A 20,318-nucleotide genomic window follows, 5' to 3' on the forward strand; every position below is an offset into this window, starting at 1 on the left:
TAATAGAATACATGAGGCTAATACTCCAAATATCACCACGGAAAGTCGATTAGATAAAGTAAATATTGTTCCTAGGAAATGTAAATATAGTATGAAATTGTCATTTCTCATGCCATAAATCTGGGGAGAAGCTAAATTTTTACCCCTCCATTTTTAATAAAGAGATAATTTGCTATTGTAAATGAAAAGGAAGAAAAGATTTCAGGCAGCATGTAGTCTGACTTAAGGTAGCAAACCATTTTCAAACACAGAAGAATTCTCATGGCACGAGAAAGCTGGCTGGTATGATCCAGTACTGACTGAAAACCAGACACGAGCTCTAGGCCTGATTCTGCTGCTACTTAGTTCTGTGACCTTGGTCAAATCAGTTCACATTTGTGGATTTCGGGTTTTTCATCTATAAGTAAGAGAGATGGGCTAGTGATCTCTATGCTCCTTTTACAAAAACAATTTCTGTAATTATATGAGAATATTAGAAGCATCTGTTTACAAACCATTGATAGGTCATTGATATGGTTCATGCTGATCTATTCATTAATTCCATTTCCTACAGATGACTAGTGAAGGTTGGCTAGGTGATTTCCAATTACTCTATGCCCTTCATATAATATAATAGCAGTTCTCTAAAAAGATTCAATACTCAGTTATTTCAGAGATTGAGACAAGCTTCTCCTCCAATTACTGAGGCTCCACTACAGTTCAATTGCCTCAGGAAGATTGGATATATGCCCTCTAATCTGCTCATTAAAAAGAAAATGACTAATTTACTGGAACCTTTCTTTGTAATAATTTATCAAAGATCCTACCTGTCATCAACTTGACCTTGTTCTAGAAGACGTTGCCCATCAATAATGATTGAGTGCAAAATCTGCTGACGACTGAACATCTCGGCTTGAAACAACTATAATTTAAAAAAAAGAACATACTTTAGAGTTCCTAATTTTAGTGATCAGTTCTCTGATAACTTCCCAAATATTCTAGTTTTCACAAGACTATGAAAGCTATCACCAGCTGAATCAGAAAATGTGTGAAATCCTGCAGTTTAGGAATCATTTATTTTTAAATCATCAATTAAGACACACTCAAAGATAAAGTTTAGTGTTTGGTTTACTAAAACTAGACGACTAAAAGTAGAATTATATTTCTCTTCTTTCTTTCAAAAACACCTAACAAAGTAAGTTAACGCACAATTTGTTTTCTGGTTTATTTTGTGTATAAAATATGGTCCATATTCAAAACATAGAGAAGAGCTTAGGACCGTTAAAGAAGTCAAAGAAAAAAAATAGCCTAGTCTTTTTCTGTCTTTTAAAACTCACTGTTTTTAAGTTTTAATCAGGTTAATAAATTTATTTCACTATTTAAAAAAACTCAACAGAAGGTCCTTTGAATTATTTCTACTGTTTTTTTAAACAACTTTATTGAGTAACAATTCACATACCATACAATTCACTCATTTAAAATGTTCAATTTAGTGGTGTTTATTGTATTTACAGACTTTACAATCATTACCACAATCAATTTTAGAATTTTCATTGCCCCAAAAAGAAAGTCCATCCTCATTAGCAATCATTCCCCATTTCTTCCCAATCCTCCAGCCTTCAGCAACCACTAATCTATTTTATGTCTCTATGGATTACTTACTCTGGACATTTCTTATAAATGGAATCTTGCAATATGTAGTCTTTTGTGACTGGTTTCTTTCCCTTGGCATAATGTTTCCAAGGTTCATACATGTTGCAACATATATCAGTACCTTATTCCTTTTTATTGCGAATAGTATTCTATTATATAGACATTTCACATTTTATTTATCCATTTATCAGCTGATGGACATTTGGGTTGCCTCCACCTTTTGGCTATTATGACTAATGCTCCTATAAACAATGTACTTACACAAGTTTTTGTGTGGACACATATTTTCATTTATCTTGAGTATATACCAAGGAGTGGAATTGCTGGGTTATATGATTACTCTGTGTAACTCTATATGGTAACTCTATGTTAACTGTTTTCCAAAGCAGCTTCACCGTTTTACATTCCCATCAGCAATGTATTAGGGTTCCAATTTCTTTACACCCTCACCAACATTTGCTATTTTTTCATTATAGTCATCCTTGTGGGTATGAGATGCAATCTCATTGTAGTTTTTTTTCTATTATTTCATCATCTGTCAATTCAATAAAACTGGATTTAAAAATACCTTAGATATCTTTAAATTCTCTATTTAAAAAATTCTGAATTAAGTTTTTCTTTTCTCTTAGGTAAGACCTATCTCTCCATGTGCATATAATTCATAAATACACAAACCGACTTAGTTACACCAGTAAATAGCAACGTAAGGACTAACAGTGGGCAAATTTATTAATTTACTTTGTGTATATAGTTCTTCTCCCTCTTTGTTTCTTAAGAAATAATTATAATGCAATTTAATCAAGAGGTACACCTGGAGACATTTGATAGATTGATTTCTTGGTATAAAATTCATATATGCTCTTTGAAGATCACAAAATTTTTAAAGACTTTTGATCAAAGCATAGTCTCTTAAGCAATTGACCTTAGCAATATTAAAGTAGTCTCTAACCCAATTTGAAAATTTTCTAACTATCTATACACATTCCACCAACTTTGCCTGTCTCGAGTAAATAGCCTTTAATCACAATTCTGACATTATACTTTACAATGAACTGAAGGCTGACATGTGCTTATAACCAATCACAGAGCAGCGAACAGGACTACATTTTTATAATTAAGTTATCAAAACCTCAAGCTTAAGGAAGAAGGCAAAATGATGCATGCATTTAGACACTCAGTGCCAAGGGCATGATTTTAATTCTCCCACACAGCATTTTGTAGCATCTTCCAAGGGCCTAAAAATTTCTTATTACCCCCAAATCTACTGATACAACTTACCTCGTGCGCTCTCTGCTGTTCCAAAAGGTGCTGATAATTTCCTGAAATCTCTACTGCTAACTTTTGTTCTGTCTGAACTAGGAATTCCATCCATGTTTCACATTTTTCCAAGAAAGTCTGATGTTGTAGCAAAAATGACTGCAACTTGCTGAAAGAACAAAGGGCAAGGAACAATGGTTATTTTGCTGCTTATTCTTATATCTCTGGCATATAAAACTAGATTAAATAAACTCTGTGTTCAATTCTAATTGGACCACCACAAAGCTTTCATGTTAGGTGGCAAAATGTTTTAAAACATGAAGAAAGAGCCCGGTTATGGTGGCTCATGCCTGTAATCCCAGCACTTTGGGAGGTCGAGGTGAGAAGATCACCTGAGGTCAGGAGTTCAAGACCAGCCTGGTCAACATGGTGAAACCCCATCTCTACTAAAAATACAAAAATTAGTCGGGTGTGGTGGTGCGTGCCTGTAATCCCAGCTACTTGGGAAGCTGAGACAAGAGAATTGCTTGAACCCGGGAGGTGGACGTTGCAGTGAGCCGAGACTGCACCTTTGCACTCCAGTGACGAGTAAAACTCTGTCTCAAAAAAAAAAAAAAAAAGAAGAAAGTTGAAAAAATGTAGAAGTTTAAAATGCACCTTTTTAAAAATGATAAAAGTTATGTATATACTTTTAATATATTCTTACTCAAAAGAGTTTTTTGATTAAAGTGCTATTTAGTACATTAAACATGAGAAACGACTTTACGATTTGAATTTCCCACTTTCAGTTCAAATTCTGTCAGTGTTATGGGAAAGACCAGAATTTATAAACATACACAAGTCATGAGCTTATATTCTATGGATACATTGGTGCTATGGTGTGAATGTGTCCCTTCCATAATTCAGGTGATGAAACTTAATGGTGAATGTTGGTAGTATTCTGAAGCGGAGCCTTTACACGGTGATTAGGCCATGAGGACTCCTCCTTTGTGAATGGGATTAAGGGTCTTATAAAAGCAGATTCACACAGCGTTCAGCACTGTTGTCCTTCTGCCTTCCACTATGTGAGGACACAGTAACTCTCCCCTCCTGAGGATGCGGCAAAACCTGCCCTCTTGAAAGCAGAGAGCAGCCCTCACCAGACAACTGAATCTGCTAGCACCTTGACTGCAGACTTCCCAGTCTCCAGAACGGTGAGACTGTTAAACATTTCTGTTCTTTATAAATTACGCATTCTGTGGTATTTTGACACAGAGGCACAAACCAGACCAACACAACTGGAGCAACCAAGACGTCTCTTGTTTACTCTACCTGAATCTTTCTGTAGTCTGAGAGGAGATCAGAGACCAATGGCGGTTCAGATTCTGCATCCTTTTGATTTCCTTATCATTCAAGGGTAACCTATATCCAAGCTCATTTAGACGGTCTAAATCTGGAGCCATGCTGCTGAATTTTAACATCTGTCCCTAGAAGCAAGATTTAAAAGTAGGTTTAGCACCATGGTCAAAAAAGTCAAAGCTTTTTCAAAGTGTGCAGTGAAGTTCTGATTTCAGGAAGTAGCTGGTCTTCGGTCTAGTGGCCTCTGCATTTCTAGGCCACTTAGTTACAATCTCTAGGTACAAAGAGCGAAAAGCCAAATCTCCTATTCAGTCTAAACTGCTGCTGCTGCTGCTATTACTACTCAAGCTACTCATTATCCTTTATTGACTACTTACATGTATTCTGTTATTTACTTGATATATTATTTACTTGTATGGATTATACATACAAGTATATTATTTATTTACACGTATTATATTATTTACTTGATTTTTATTACGTGTATTATATTACATATACTATTTACTTGATTTATTTACTCATATATAATCACATTACATGTATTATATTATTTACTTGATTTATTTACTCAGGCAATTCTTGATAGAACTGATTAAAGATGAAAATTATGCAGATAAGTAAAAGACCTTTCTTCTTACCATTTATGTTTAATTTGTTCATGCTAATTTCCTCCTTTATTATTCACAACTAATAAAAGTTATAACAGTGATAGCCAATGTTTATTGAGCACTTACTATGAATCAAGCATTGACAAGAACTTTACAAGTAATAACTCATTTTATCCTCAAAATGATCACATGAGGTAAGTCATGCTGCTATTCCCTCTTTACGAGGGAGGAAAGGGAGGCACAGAAACTAAGTAAATTGCTCCAGGCTACCCAGCTAGTAAATGGAAGAGGGTAAATGAAACTTCTTGGGTTCTTGCTAGAGACAATAAGATTTCACTTGAGCTATGAAGTGACCACACATTGCCTTAAGAGCTCCAGTTTTAGGTCTCTGACCCCCGACCCCACAGCTGGTGAGACTCAACCAAAAGAGCAATCTATTCTTTTGGACCTTTTCCCTCCCTTCAAACACAGGACAATGTTGTTGGTTCTGGTTTTCCCATGGGTGTTCTTATCTCCATCTAGGAAACTGGTTACAGGAAAGAAAAAATGTCAGGTCACCTTTGGCTATGTGTGTGTCTTCTCTTTGCATGTTCTGCAAAAGACTCATGCTTTTTGAAGAAATAATAAATCTCAAGTATTGAAACCAAAATATAACTGTTAAATGGCATAATGTCCATGGGTAGACATCAGCAATGAACAAAATAGCCATGACACAGTCCTTCCCCTCGTGGCACTTACAGGGAGTAAGATACTATTCTAGTAGTCAAAAGTGCAACAGTAGTCCCCTACTCACAGGAGTGTAATTAAATGACGTGATAGAGCATGGAAGAAAAACAATAGTGTTCATGAAAATGTGTCACTGGGAGGCCTGGCCCTGGACAGACAGTGGAGACTTTCCTAAGAGAGTGACATTGAACAAAATGACCAGGACTTTACTCTTTTTAGTGAGGAGTGAGCTGATGAGGACAAGAAAACAAATCCAGAGAGAGGAAATGTCACATGCACAGATGTTGGGAAGCACAGTGGTGCTGGAGTGGCTGGAGGAAGATGGGCTATGGTGCAACAGAATAAGATCCTCAGGAAAGGTGGAACCAGGACGCTGCCTTGAGAAGCTACATGGTCTTTTCCCTAAGAGCAGTGGGAAACCTTGAGGGCTTTAACCAAGGGAATAATACCATAAAATTTTCATGTCTGTTGAATTATTTTGCTTACTTGATTGAATGTTTAAAATCATTCACAATTGGCAGGGCACAGTGGCTCATGCCTGTAATCCCAGCACTTTGGGAGGCTGAGGCAGGCGGATCACAAGGTCAGGAGTTCGAGGCCAGCCTGGCCAACACAGTGAACCCCCCCATCTCTACTAAAAATACAAAAATCAGCAGGGCATGGTGGCACATGCCTGTAGTCCCAGCTATTTGGGAGGCTGAGGCAGGAGAATTGCTTGAAACTGGGAGGCGGGGGTTGCAGTGAGCCGAGATCGCGCCACTGCACTCCAGCCTGGGCAACAGAGCAAGACTCCGTCTCAAAAACAAAAACAAAAACAAACAAACAAAAAACATTCACAATTAAGTAAAACCTTTTGTTTTTCTTTTTAAAAAGTATTAAATTAGGCCAGGTGCGGTGGCTCACGCCTGTAATCCCAGCACTTTGGGAGGCTGAGGCAGGCGGATCACAAGGTCAGGAGATTGAGACCATCCTGGCTAACACAATGAAACCCCGTCTCTACTAAAAACACACAAAAAAATTAGCCAGGCGTGGTGGACAGCACCTGTAGTCCTAGCTACTCGGGAGGCTGAGGCAAGAGAATGGCGTGAACCTGGGAGGGAGAGCTTGCAGTGAGCCAGATCGCGCCACTGTACTCCAGCCTGGGTGACAGAGCAAGACTCCGTCACCAAAAAAAAAAAAAAAAAAAAAAAAAAATTATTAATTTATTTTTATTTTTGAGGGACAAATTATAATCGTATATATTTATGAAGTATGATATGATGTTTTCACACAATGTGGAATGATTAAATCAAGCTAATTAAGTAAAACCCTTAAAAAGAAAAAAAAAGGTCATTCTGACAGCCAGGAGGAGGGGAGGTTGGGTGAGTGGATGCAGATCTGTAGGAGGCAGCTGTAGGGTCTCAGAGAGATAGGAGTAGCTTGAGCTAGGAGTAGATGATGTTAGAAACAGAGATGAGAGGTTCAAAAGTTAATAGAGAGGTGATGGACTGGGTACAGGAACATGGAGAGGGACCAGCAGTGGAAAGGAGGAGTGAGGTGGTTTCCAGCGGTGGAAAGAGGGAGGAGTGAGGTGGCTTCCAGGAGTGAGCTGGGAAATCAGCCTGTGCCCGCTGCCAGCACACAGTCCACTGTTCGCCAGAGAAAGGCTCACTGGGGGCTCACTCGAAAGGAAGAGTGGGTCTACATCAGCTTTGAGTTTCCCTTAAGATTTTGAAAACAGGGCTGGGTGTGGTTGCTCGTGCCTGTAATTCCAGCATTTTGGGAGACCTGACCCTCAGGTGATCAGTTCAAGACCAGTGAAACCTCATCTGTACTAAAAATACAAAAATTAGCCAGGAGTGGTGGCGTGCCCCTATAATCCCAGCTACTCGGGAGGATGAGGCAGAATCGCTTGAACCCGGAAAGCGGAGGTTGCAGTGAGCCGAGATCACGCCACGGCACTCCAGCCTGGGCGACAGAGTGAGACTCCATCACAAAAAAAAAAAAAAAAAAAAAAAGATTTTGAAGACAGACAGTAAAAGATCTGGGACTCAGATCTGAACACACTTACCTTAAGTTCTTCCATCCTTTCCTGGATTGTGGAGAGGTCAGATGAGTGGCTAGGGTCCTGCCCTTGTAGTATTTCTTCAGCTTCCACTATCCAGGCCTCCAAAGCTTCTAAACTCTTGGCAAAGGTTTCATAATCAAGAACTCCAGCCTTTTTTTCCACAAATGAAATTGGTATTTTAGTAAAAAAAAAATACATTGGTATTTTAATAAAGTCTGGTAAAAGGGTGAGTGGATATTAAAATTATTTTTCATATTCTTGTATCAAATTGCCATCCTCAAGACATTGTTCCCGTAAAAAAGAAGCTATGAGAATTTAAATCTTCTTTATGTAATTTTTCTAAAAACTAGAATTATTTCTATGTACCATAAGTCAATAACAATTAAAATTATTCTTTAAATACATGATCAAACAACACGTCTGAAAAATCTTCTGATTCTTGTAAAAGTCTAAGTTAAATAAACATGAATATTCATATTAAGGCCGCTTAGTGTTTATTAATTGAACAGACCATGGTGGCAGGCATTGGTTTAGGGGCTTGCATCTTAAACCGATTTTAAAATTACTTGGCAGAGAACAGCGCAAAATGTCCACCTTCATCGTCCCCACCAGAACTTCCAAGTTTGTTTACTTGTTATTTTCTTTAGTCTTGAAGGAGGCATTGTTGCAATGACAAAGAATTCTTTTTCTGTGTTTGTGCCCAGATATTAGGGAACACCCAATTTATAGAAGATACTAAATAGGAGCTCTGTACCTGTAACGAAGTCTGCTGTTTGCAGAGAGCCTGCTCCAGGGCACACAAGTGTTGACTCAAAGAGAGTTGATCCGATTGAATAGCTGATGCTGCTGAAGCATCCACTTGTTGCTTCAGTTGCTCTCCCAGCTCATGGAGAACAAAGAGGGAATCTTTAACTGTGCCCAGTCCTTTGAGGAGGTCCTATAAAAGGTGAAAATATGCCCACTCTGAAGCATGTTTATACTCCTTATCATAAACAGCAATCGGCAAAGGGCTACATATCTAGAAACACACAATTCCTATTGATCATATTATTATGCTAAATAAACTTCACCTGTGGAAAAATGATCAAGCACCGAACCCAGTTTTTTAAAATGCTATGTTAATATTTTAAACATACATTATATAAATATAACCTATGGATATATATAATTACTCTTTTGTTAGTAAAAGCTATGTAGGTTCATTACAGGACCTTGGGGAAATGCAGAAAAACATACATAAACAAGAAAAAAAAAAAAACATGATCCAAGAGTAGAGCCAATAACTGAAATATTTTGGCAGTTTTTTTCCTGCCTCTTTATGTAATTCGTATCAAATTGAAAACAAAATGTTATATTTTTCCTTTTTCTATTATTATTATACACACCAGGAATTTGTCAGTGGTATCTTCTATATGTGTGGTCATGTTATTGCAAGTACAACAACCTCCTATCTCAGTAGGGTACAGAACACAGTGATGATTTTGGTGAGCAAGGGGTAAGAGTAGCCTGTATTCCCATTCTTTTCCATGGGGTCTCTTTGCCTCCACTTTCTGTGGGACCCTCTTACACGTTAAAAAATATAAGCCAATGGAAACTCCCTGTTTCTGCTTTCTATCCTATCATTGAGAGATAATAAGTGACTGCTTCTTCTACCTGTTGCTGGTGTCCCACCCAGTCATGCTATGCCTAGGCAGTGACTTCTGTGAGAGAAAGAAGAACAAAGGGCTCTTTATGCTTGACACAGATAACAGACAAGGTGTATTTCAATTCAGGAGTATTGAAAATGATAGTTCTTGTATACATAAATTATGTGGATGAAAAAAGCACTGTATTATCTTTATTTTAAAATATCTATCTTTAGCTTTAAAGTGATATTCAGGTTGAAGATATTAGAATAGGTTAAACTTTTATTTACGTAGTTTTTATAGCTTGCCTAATTCTAATAAACTGATTTGGAAAAGTTTATAAAAAGATCCTTGTAACAAGCTCTTAAAAATAAAGACAAATAAGGACAAATAGTAAGAGCCATATAATGCTTGAAACAAGAGAAGAGCTGCTCCTTAAACCCTTAAGTAGGTTATTGGCAGCTATAGTGAAAAAGAGAATTATTAAAAAGCCATTAAAAGAAGTATACCAGTAAATTAGGAGAGAAAGACTTCTTTCTACCATTAATATCTTAGATGAAACTATTGTGTAGATGCTTACATAGGAGTTAATGAATGTAAATGGACAACATCTGGAACAGAAGATTTTTTAAAGATAGAACACTATTCCCCATATGGTCATGTCTTATATTGACCATCCCAGAAAACACAAAGAGCCTCAGTCTTTCACATTGACTAAATTCCAGTAGGAAAAATGGGAAAACAACTCATTTTAAAAAATAAAACAATGGGAGGAGACCTGTTAGTCTGATGCATGTGCACCTGTGTTCTGAAAATCAGGCAGGCTCTTTGATCCTAAGACAATTATTTTTGGGTAACTGTCTCACATAGAGAGACATACCAAAGCTTACGCAGACCAAAAGCTAAACTTGGGCAGTCTAAGAATGGCATGTGGGGAAAACAAGATAGCTCCTGAACATACATTGCAATCTTGAATCCATGTAGCAACCTCATCATCGGCGATGTCCTTGTTTGTAGCTGCCTTCAACAGCTCATTGGTTCGATCCTCCTGCTGCTGAACTGTTGAAGCACACTGTTTGGAGTAGTCCTTGTATCTTTGCCAAAGCTGAAGTAGGGCCTTGCTGGAGTGTAGCTGCTCAGCAATCTCTTCCAGCAAGTTATTCCATCTGGAAATAATAACCAACACTCATGAGCAGATTACCACCTCTCACCAAATGTTGATATGTGCTATTTTATTTTTCGTGATCCTGGTTCACGTGAATATAGACATACTCATTTCTAGTTAACATAATAAAAATTAATGTTTCATATTCATAGTTTCAGGATAGGTAATGAGGATGATGGCAATCTTTGGGTGTACAGTACTTCTAATTCTTTCTAAATCTCTTCACTACATTTATCCTTAAATTCACGTTGTGAAAGAGAAGTTTAAAGGAATAGAATCCATGTAGCTCAAATTCAAAACGTCATTAAGTTTTAATTATATCATTATTTATAATAAGGCTGTGATATAAATAGTGTGTAAAGTTAACATACTCCATACCTCATGTTGACTTCTTTCAGAGTATTGGTAAGAGTTTCTGTCACAGGTGGGTGACACTCTTTTAATAATTGGTTGGTGATAGAGCCAAATTTCTGTAAGCTCCTTTCATGTTTTTCCAGATCATCTTGGAGATTCTGCCCAAAGAAAAAGACCCACAGATGACATAACAGGATCTAAATTCTAATAAGCAAGTTTAAAAGGAATTTGTATATGTTTTCATAAATATGTACATATACATGTATAAACCAGGCATGACTTAGCACCAGTGCTTTATCAGCTTTCTTTAGACAATCATTTATTCTCTTTTTTAGGATTTTGTTATTTTGGCTATGAGAAGAGGTTCTTAGCAATGAAGGCTTCTTCTATTAGCATTTGCATTCTGCTGAAAAAGCTCACACATGGTGCCCTTGTCCATTGTCTGGTAGGAAGCTGCCAGAGATGGTAAATTCCTCTTCAAAGGGTTTAATTGTGTAATGTCCTTGTCCTCGGTTCAGAGGCCTCACCTCCTTGTACTTTCTTGTTTCTGGCCTGTGAGCAGCCCTCCTGCTCTTGTTGTGTCCTGACTTGCCCAGACATGTCCAAACATGCCTTGTGCTGTAACACAGGGACCACTCCTACCCCCTCCCTCCCTTGAGAATCGCATATTTACCCTAATTGGAAAAGTTTAAGTCTTAGCCAACCGGGGTCAGTTTAGATTGTGCAGTCCAACCCTAGCCAACAGGGGAAGGATGCAGGGATAGGGACTGTGTTAGAGATAAAAACTCCTTCTCTCCTTTGTTCAGTGTGCTCTTGCAGCGGCCAGAAGTGTGAGTGGCACCCTCCTGCAGAAGTAAATTTGCCTTGCTGAGGAAATCCTTTAAGTGCTCATTTTCCTTGCTACCCCAAGCTCTTGTTTCTAACAAAGCCATGGCAATGGTGTTATGTAATGTGCTATCTGCCAAACTGTGGATCTCTTTGACACTCAAAGCCAAAGCCAGGTCTCTATTTTATTACATACCTAGAGTGCTTCTACCACAAACTCCTGAAGATGAAGACTAACAAGCCACAGCTTTGCCAAGTTTTATCTCTGGGTGTTCTTCCTTGCCAAGAATTATTTTTAATTTAAAAAAATGATTTTCGATTGACAAATAATAATTGTATGTATTTGTAGGGTACTATATGATGTTTTGATATATGTTTATGTTGTGGAATGAATAAATTAAGCTAATTAACATATCATTACCTCACATACTTATCCTTTTTTGTCTAGCAAAGTTGAACTCATAGAAGTAGAGAGTAGAATGGTAGTTACCAGGGCATGGGATAAGGGATTAGATGGAGAAAAGAAAGATGTTGATCAAAAGGAACATAGTTTCAGCTAGACAGGAGGGATAAAGTCTAGTGATCTACTGTGCAGAATGGAGACTATAATTAATAATAATGCACTGTATATGTCAAGATTGCTTAAAGCAAAGAATAGTTATCAGACAGCTTTGGCATCTTCTACCAAGCCTATCTAAATAGTCTTCTACCAAGGACCAGTAAGGGAACTGAAAGAAAGTTGTTTCTCTGGAAACAGTGCTGAGGTGACAGACTCAGTTCTTCATAAAACTCCACAGGTGAAGTAGGCTACAAAAATAGAGTACTATTTAACACCAATATCTGCTTACCCTCAAATGAAAACAGTCAAGGAAAAGACCCTTAATCCTTTCATGTCTTAAGACAGCTCTTCCAAGTATTAAACATAACATATATTAAATTAAAAAGCATTTCTAACCTCCTCAAAGTTATAAGATGTGCTTTTAAATTTACCATCCTCAAAAGAAGTTTTAGTGATCCTTAGTAACAACAATTTAAGGGTTAAGAAATTATGTAGACAAATTTGTCCTTCCTCTCTTCCACCCTACCCTAAAAAAATATTTCCTTAAGAAAGTCGGCTGGGCACGGTGACTCATGCCTGTAATCCCAGCACTTTGGGAGGCTGAGGCAGGTGGATCACCTGAGGTCAGGAGTTCAAGATCAGCCTGGCCAAGATAGTGAAACTCTGTCTCTACCAAAAATACAAAAATTAGCCAGGCATGAGGCACATGCCGTAATCCCAGCTACTCAGGAGGCTGAGGCAGAGAATTGCTTAATTCTGGGAGGCAGAGGTTGCAGTGAGCCAAGATAGCACCACTGCACTCCAGTCTGGGCGATAGAGCAAGACTCTGTCTCAAAAAAGAAGAAGGCGAGGGGAGGGGAGAAGAGCGGAGGAGAGGAAGGCAGCTGCATCTGAGGTCAGTAACATAGAAGCTTTGATTGGCTGGCCAGGGAGGTGGACTAGATATTAGCAGGGCACATGCTGGTCTCTTGTTGGCCTCCCATCCCTTAGGGGCCTGCCCTGCCCATCCCATAGTCTGTGTTCTTTAGTCAAGAAGAAAGAGCAGTGACAGGTGAGAGTGGCCCGGTGCACAGGAGAGTGGGGGCAGCAGCAATTTGAGGGCCGTGACCTGAGACAGGAGAGAGTGCTATGTTGAAGACAAACATCAGGGATATCATTTCAGATGGACACAATGACAAAGGACCCACAGGAAACCAAGCAGTAAGTGCTAGAAAGGAAGATTCTGTGGACACGCTGGATAGGCCACTGATATTTTACTGAATGGAAGCAACTGAGTGGTTTAAACATTTACCACTTTTGCCATTTTTCTCTTTGTTTTCTTTTGAACATTCCTTACAATATGCTTGGAGATGCAGGATAAGAAGAGAAAAGGAAGACAAAAGGCAGTGACAATGAATCAAGGAGGTTCAGTTGGGCATAAAATCATTGTATAAAAGACAATGTGAATGTTTTTTACAACAGGATCTTGGAAACCATTTAGTTATATACCAGCTAATCCAGAATTTGGCATGCACAGGCAAGTTTGCTTAAGTAACAATAACACAGGTAAAATTAATAACACAGGTAAAATTAATAACACAGGTAAAATTAATTTTAAAGATCTTAAAAAATAATTAAATGTAAACAACATATGGCAATATTTCAGGATGATGTCTCCATTTGATGATTTTTCAGTTTTCTAAAATTAAAATGAACATTAAGGATGTGTTAAATTAATTCCTTACCTGAAGATTGTCCACCTGAACTTGCACAGCTTCTAAAGAGCCAGTCAGCAGACGGAATCGGGAAAGAGAGTATCTGGCCTCCATGAGGTAACTGTTTATCTTGTCAAAGGCCGCTTTGTGATTACTCCATTGGTCAAGCACTGATTTTAGCAGTATCTTTAATTGTCCAACCTTTTGAAAAAGACAAACATTGCTTATAATTTCATAATATCTAGAATGATGGAATATATATTCAATTGATGGGAAAATATTAACATCTAAGAACTTCATCAGGGTTTCAGGTATCATAAACAAACAAAACTAAAAAGAAAAAGATTTAAAAGGTAAAATGTATCAAGTTTGAAATTTATGCCTTCCACACTTTAAACACTCAGTTCTAAGTGGAAATGCTTAAAAGGGTAACTGATATATATATACACATACATACATATGTATATATATATTTTTAAGTTATAAGAGGTTGATACTTTTAATAAAACAGTTTAAGAATTGTATTAAATGAGTGTTTTAAATGCATTAACTCATTTAATCCTCACAACACCTTATGAGATAGGTATAATCATTATCCCCATTTTATAGATGAGGAAACTGAGACACTAAGAAGTAATGAAAATTACCCAAGATTATACTGTTAGAATGTGAGAGATTTCAATTTGAATCCAGGTAGTCAGGTCCCAGAAAGTGAAATCTATCTATAGCTATAACAATATCCATATCTATCTCACATGTGTGTAAACACACACACACACACACACACACACTCAGATAAATATCTTAAGACAAAACGTCTAAGATATTCCTTCCTCATAATTATTTATCTCTATCAGAAAAGTGTTTAGTTTGGTCTGCATCACTTAGATACAGATATCCACTTTGTATATCCTTTCCCAGGCTGGAGACAGATGTTTGAGAATGATCTATCACCATGGGAATGGATGAGATCATTAAGAGAGTAATGTTTAAAATAAAGGCTTATTCTAGAAAACACCAGAAACTAAACTTAAAAAAAAAAAAAAAGAGGATAACGAAGTGGACCTAAAAGTCCAAAGAGATAATGTATAGATTTGATTATTTCCTCCATTACTTTAGGAAAACCAAAACCCAGAGTTTGGACAGAGCTGGCAAACACGGTCCTGGAGCTGGCTTTCTGTGAGCAATATTACCATGTGATCTAAATTCGCCCAGGTTTGGCCGAGCTCTCGCAGTGTGCTCATGACAATGCCAGAGACGTCTTCTTTCTTGTTCTGAATCAAAGCAAGTCCATTCTGCTCAATTTTCTCTACTTCTTTTTCTTTTGCTTTAATCAAATCTTCCAGATCCTGAAAGATTTAAAAAATAGTCACTTTAAATTGTTCTATTACGGAACTCTGGGGTGCACTGAAATTGGGCCATTATAGTTTCATGTCCTAAAAACCTCTTACTAATCCAAAAAGCTTATCTCTTTCAGAAGAGGCACTCCGCAGAAGTACTTCTTCCTATACTCAAATGCAAAAAAAAAGTCCTCTTTTTACACATGGCAAATTAGCATAACTTTAAAAAAGTAAAATTCCATATTCTACCAGATAAGGAAATGGTACTATGTAATTTTCTCAAGAGGCTGTGAGGAAAGAAATACATGTCAGAAACTGTAATATTATTTATATTATTAAGTTCACGTATGTTGGTATTCAAAAAGTTACGCTGCCTACCTCACAGGAAGAAATGTGATCGATTGTGGTATTCTGGGCCCTAGTATCTGAGATTTAGTCACATGTCTACTACTATAAAGCTGAGTCACTTTGGGTAGGTGAGAAATTTCTACTGGGTCTCAGTTTCTTCAGATAGGACATCAGAAGACTGACTTTAGATGGGAAAAGACCATCTGTGTGATCCTCCCTATCTAAAATACTCTGAATTCTATGTGATTCTGAAAGGCTTCAGGCTTCTTTGATGACTCGAATCCTCATTTTCTTTGGGATATGCATTCATAATTGTCAGTATAAAATGTTCAAGAATGAAAAGCAAAATGAAGAAAAGATCTGGAGCTCATACTGAACCTGTATCATAACCCTAATTTCTATTTTAATGCCATCTGAACATTTGAGAAGCTCAGTGAAGCAGACTGAGACTGCTATCAACATTTTATAAATAAATAAATTGAAGATCAAGTCATCCGACCTGTCTTGGGTAAAAGAGCTGGTGAGGGATGGAGTGGGGATTAGAACCCAGTCTTTGGAGCCTATGGACTCCCAGCCTGATGCCAGAAGCGAGTCGGCTGAACCTCAAACTGTGGAGGGAATATAAATCCCATGTTGGGGTGACACGAAAAGCCAGGCATTAAGGCATGGTTACAGTCCCATATTCAGAAGTATACCCTCAGAACTGAAAACAGATTTGCAGTTCTTGGAGATTCGAATGGAGAAAATTCCCAAATACTTTAACTTTGGATAACACCTCAATTGTATAAAAAATGTTTTCACCCTCCTCATGATCCATACGTGGGTAATAAGATTGAAATTGGATAGTGCTGCTGATAAGGTGTTAATGAGGAGTCCAGTCTCTGTTATATTAATTTCAAATGTCATGCCTCTTTAAAAATAATTTTTGCCTCTTTTATTTCTGTTTCTATTATGGTTCAACTTGTTAATCTCTCTCTACCTCATTTTTAAAATAGTAATAAGAAGACATTTTCTGCTTACTCCAAGGGGATAAAATTAGGTGAATATATATAAAATATATTTTAAGCTGTCAAAAAGTAGCTAAATGTAAGATATTGTTATGTTTAGCCATTTGACAATGTGCCATGTTTCAGTGCAAATTTATTTATTTTTCTCTATTGAATCATCATGAAGCTATTTTTGTTTTGGTTAATTAGTTAGACACGCATTTGGCAGCTTAAAGTGATCATTTTTGTTTTTCATATTGTTCTCTTATTTCTACTGTATGATTTTGTCACTATTTTGACAGCTTTGATAATTACCAGAGAATAAATATAGTGATTACTGGGGTTACAGGTCCTTTGTGTAGTATAGAAAATATAATTAATTTACTATTTAGAACTTTTCTATTTCTGTAAAGAGATTAAAAGACCAGAAACAGTCCTTCCAATATGTCTTTAATGTGATTCTAAAATTCAACCATTAGAAATTGAGTTTATCCTCATTTTTCTACGATGTTAACTTTTTCTCAGTGAGGAATATTAAATGAATGTTCCATTTCTTAGAAACTATTTCTAAAATGCCCTGCACATGTATGTTGGTAGAAGAGCAAAACCCATGAGGGAAACAAGGCTGAAATATATATTTTATAAAAAATAAAGGTGTGTTTCCTTTGCTTTTAATAATAATTAAAAGATGATTCTGTTTCTGATCAAAAAGGGGAAAGGCCAAACCTACCATTTTTAAAAACAGTGAAACATTCTTAACTTCGATTAATTCATAAATATCAGTTTTATGTTGGTTTAAATTAATAAATCACCTATAAAAAACTGGGAAAATACTCAAAATTTTTAAAACAAAATAAAGCTGGAATCCAGTCACCAATTTAAGTATACTGGCTTGAATTTCACACTTTGGTCCAAAAAACAATTTCTCAAAAATGTCAATTGTATCAAGACTTGTAGTGTAGCCAAATAGAACCTTCCAGTTAGGCCACTGTGATTTATTTATATGCGATGTCCCAAAATAATTATATGGGCTACTTTCATTCTGTCTTTTGTTTCAAAGAAATGACTTTTCATTTGAAATCATGAACCGGCATCAGTACAAAGTTCTTTAAACCACACTTTACGCTTTCCCTCCTGACACTGTCTGACCTGACTCTCTGAAAGACTAAAACTTAGAGCCTACACTTGGTAAAACATGGTCAAGCTGCTGCTATATTTTCCAGATGGTAAGGTGTCTCCCTGTTAAATAGAATACATGAACAGGAAAAGAAACAAAATGGAAAATGGCAGAAAAAGCTATGTTAAACCGAAGAAAAAATACTAAGAGAGAGAAAAAGTAAAGTATGGAAGAAAAGAAGTGGAAAAAATAAAAGAAAATGCAAATGATATTAATGTGGTATTTCAGTCTTTCAACAGTAAAGTTTATCACAACCGTGCAACCAGAAGGCCCTCACTTTGCTAATTCTAACACGCAGAATTACCTTTTAAAATCAATGGATATATTTTAACTTAGGAACTCAACGAAAGTTATGACATTTTGTCCTCAAAAGTAAAGAGCTGAAATTCTGGATTACTTGTAGATTTTAGAATTTATGGCCTAAATCAGAAATACCACTGGCCTCTAGAAAATCAGAAATGCAATGAGACTAGTTGATGCATGTTCTTCATCTTCAGTCTTTAAGCACCCATTTTCTGATGTGAGGCTTTTTTTTAATTAAATAAAAAAACTATTATTACTTCAAGGTATTCTCTATACGATGTTTTTCTTTATCAATTTTATGCAGTCTCAAAATTGTAATCCATTAGCTGGGGAGCCAGCACTTCGCTTCCTTTTCAGAACCAAAAAGCTTTGATTAAGTGCTTAAATATACCTCTCTTTATATGTCTCCCAAACAGAAAACATGATCATTGGAAGAGAGATCATTACCAAAGTTCTTTCTTTTTGAAACCCAAAATAGAAAAACAAGATTTGCAGAGAGAAGCTTTTCTGTAGAATTACTTCACTGTTGAGTTTTCAATTGTTTTTAGGAAACACTATAAGGGTACAGTCATAATCTGTAACATTATATGAATTCACGAATTATTTTCAAAAATCTTCTTACTGCATTAACTGCAATAGCTCACTTTTCTTTTGGGTACATAAGAAGACTTGTGGAAAGACTGTGTGTCCCTGAGTCACTGGAAAACATTTGGAATGTTACTGCTTCACCTGAACTTTCAATCCTCATCCCTCAAAGTAGAACAAGCATACTCTGTGTACTTCTCCATGTGACAAAAAAGGAAGTAACATGGATACTTCCTATTAATTAATAATAGGATATTATTAATAATTAATTAATAGGAAGTCCACTGTGAAGTGCTTGCTCAGAGGAGGTGAACGGGAATCCAACCAAGCCTCTAGTGCTAACTTCCATTTATAGGACATACAGAGGAGAGAAGAACAAATTAAACAACATCTTAAGGACATTCGTAGGCCAATCCTGAACATGGCACCCATCAACAGTTTCTGCAATAGGTTATGGTCTTAAAAAAATATTCAAAAGATTTAAGAGATCTAACAAGCAAATGTAGCATATGGATATTGTTTGCATCCTTATTTTGAATAAGTTAATGTATAAAAGACATTTTAAAGACAACCGAGGAAATAGGATTATGGGTTGAACATAAAATAATATTAGAAATTATTAAACTTTTGGTGGTGATAATAATATGGATGCATTAAGAAAATGTCTATTTTTCAAAGATATATATTGTAGTATGTAAGAATAAAGTGACAAGATGTCTGGTATTTACTATGATATCTATTTTAGAAAAGGAAATAATTTAGGCAATTTTTTTTTTTTGGAAACAGGGTCTCACTTTGTCACCCAGGCTGAAATGCAATGGTGTAAACATGGCTTACTGCAGCCTCGATCTCCTGAATTCAAGTAATCCTCCCACCTCAGCCTCCTGAGTAGCTGGGACTACAGGTGCAAGCACCACCACGTCTGGCTGACTTTTGTAGCTTTTTATAGAGAGAGGGTTTCACCATGTTGCCCAGGCTGCAAATCTTGATAATTATTAAATCTGATGCATGGTATATAGGGGTCATAGCATTTCACTCTACTTATGAGTATGTTTGAAAATTTTCATAATTTCAAATTTTTAAAAACAAGTGAAAAAACCTAATGTATTTTTTTTAAAAAAACCTATAAACTCACAAAATCAGCAAAATTTGTTACTAAATGCAACTTTTAAATATTTAAAAAAATATTTAACTTGCAACTCTCAAGGCCTATAAACATATTAGCATACGCCAAGAAATCGTGAGACGGTGCATGTTAGCCACCTGGACAAGTTACCTGACAGTCTTTCAGTGCATTTTGAACAGAAGCCTGATCTCCAATTCGATGCTGTTGTTTTAGTCTCTTTTCCTGGGTTTCAAACCATGTTTTCAGACATTGTACATTATTTTCATATTCTGACCAAGATTCCAATAAGCCTTCCAACAGCTGGATCTGAGCAAGCACAATAAAATGAAATTTGCAACTTTATTTTAATAAAATCAAATCATTGGCAGACTAATTATTCTAGCCAGTATTTTCTCCAAATTAAGAATTCTTAAAATACAGTTCATTGTATATATGATTTAAAACAGGGGTGTCTAATCTTTTGGCTTCCCTGGGCCACACTGGAAGAAGAAGAATTGTCTTGAGCCACACATAAAATAAACGAACACTAACAATAGCCGATGATCTAAAAAAAAAAAAAAATTGCAAAAGAATCTCATAATGTTTTAAGAAAGTTTACGAATTTGTGTTGGGCTGCATTC

General features: G+C 36.5%; 1 protein-coding gene across 6 annotated transcripts in view; it reads right to left on the reverse strand.

The window, feature by feature from the left end:
* SYNE1 (spectrin repeat containing nuclear envelope protein 1) overlaps positions 1–20,318 on the reverse strand; it is a 512,392-nt gene that overhangs the window by 89,759 nt on the left and 402,315 nt on the right. For all 6 annotated transcript variants that reach the window (XM_054558331.2, XM_054558330.2, XM_054558328.2 and 3 more), the window contains 10 exons: positions 19,849–20,004; positions 15,027–15,182; positions 13,864–14,034; positions 10,780–10,913; positions 10,198–10,402; positions 8,366–8,548; positions 7,615–7,761; positions 4,201–4,355; positions 2,911–3,058; positions 807–901 (listed from right to left, as the gene is read on the reverse strand). In XM_054558331.2, coding sequence (XP_054414306.2) covers positions 807–901; positions 2,911–3,058; positions 4,201–4,355; positions 7,615–7,761; positions 8,366–8,548; positions 10,198–10,402; positions 10,780–10,913; positions 13,864–14,034; positions 15,027–15,182; positions 19,849–20,004 — 1,550 coding nt within the window. The remainder of the gene's footprint in view (positions 1–806; positions 902–2,910; positions 3,059–4,200; positions 4,356–7,614; positions 7,762–8,365; positions 8,549–10,197; positions 10,403–10,779; positions 10,914–13,863; positions 14,035–15,026; positions 15,183–19,848; positions 20,005–20,318) is intronic.

This window comes from Pongo abelii, chromosome 5 (assembly GCF_028885655.2).
Source record: "Pongo abelii isolate AG06213 chromosome 5, NHGRI_mPonAbe1-v2.0_pri, whole genome shotgun sequence".
Classification (NCBI taxonomy): domain Eukaryota; kingdom Metazoa; phylum Chordata; class Mammalia; order Primates; family Hominidae; genus Pongo; species Pongo abelii.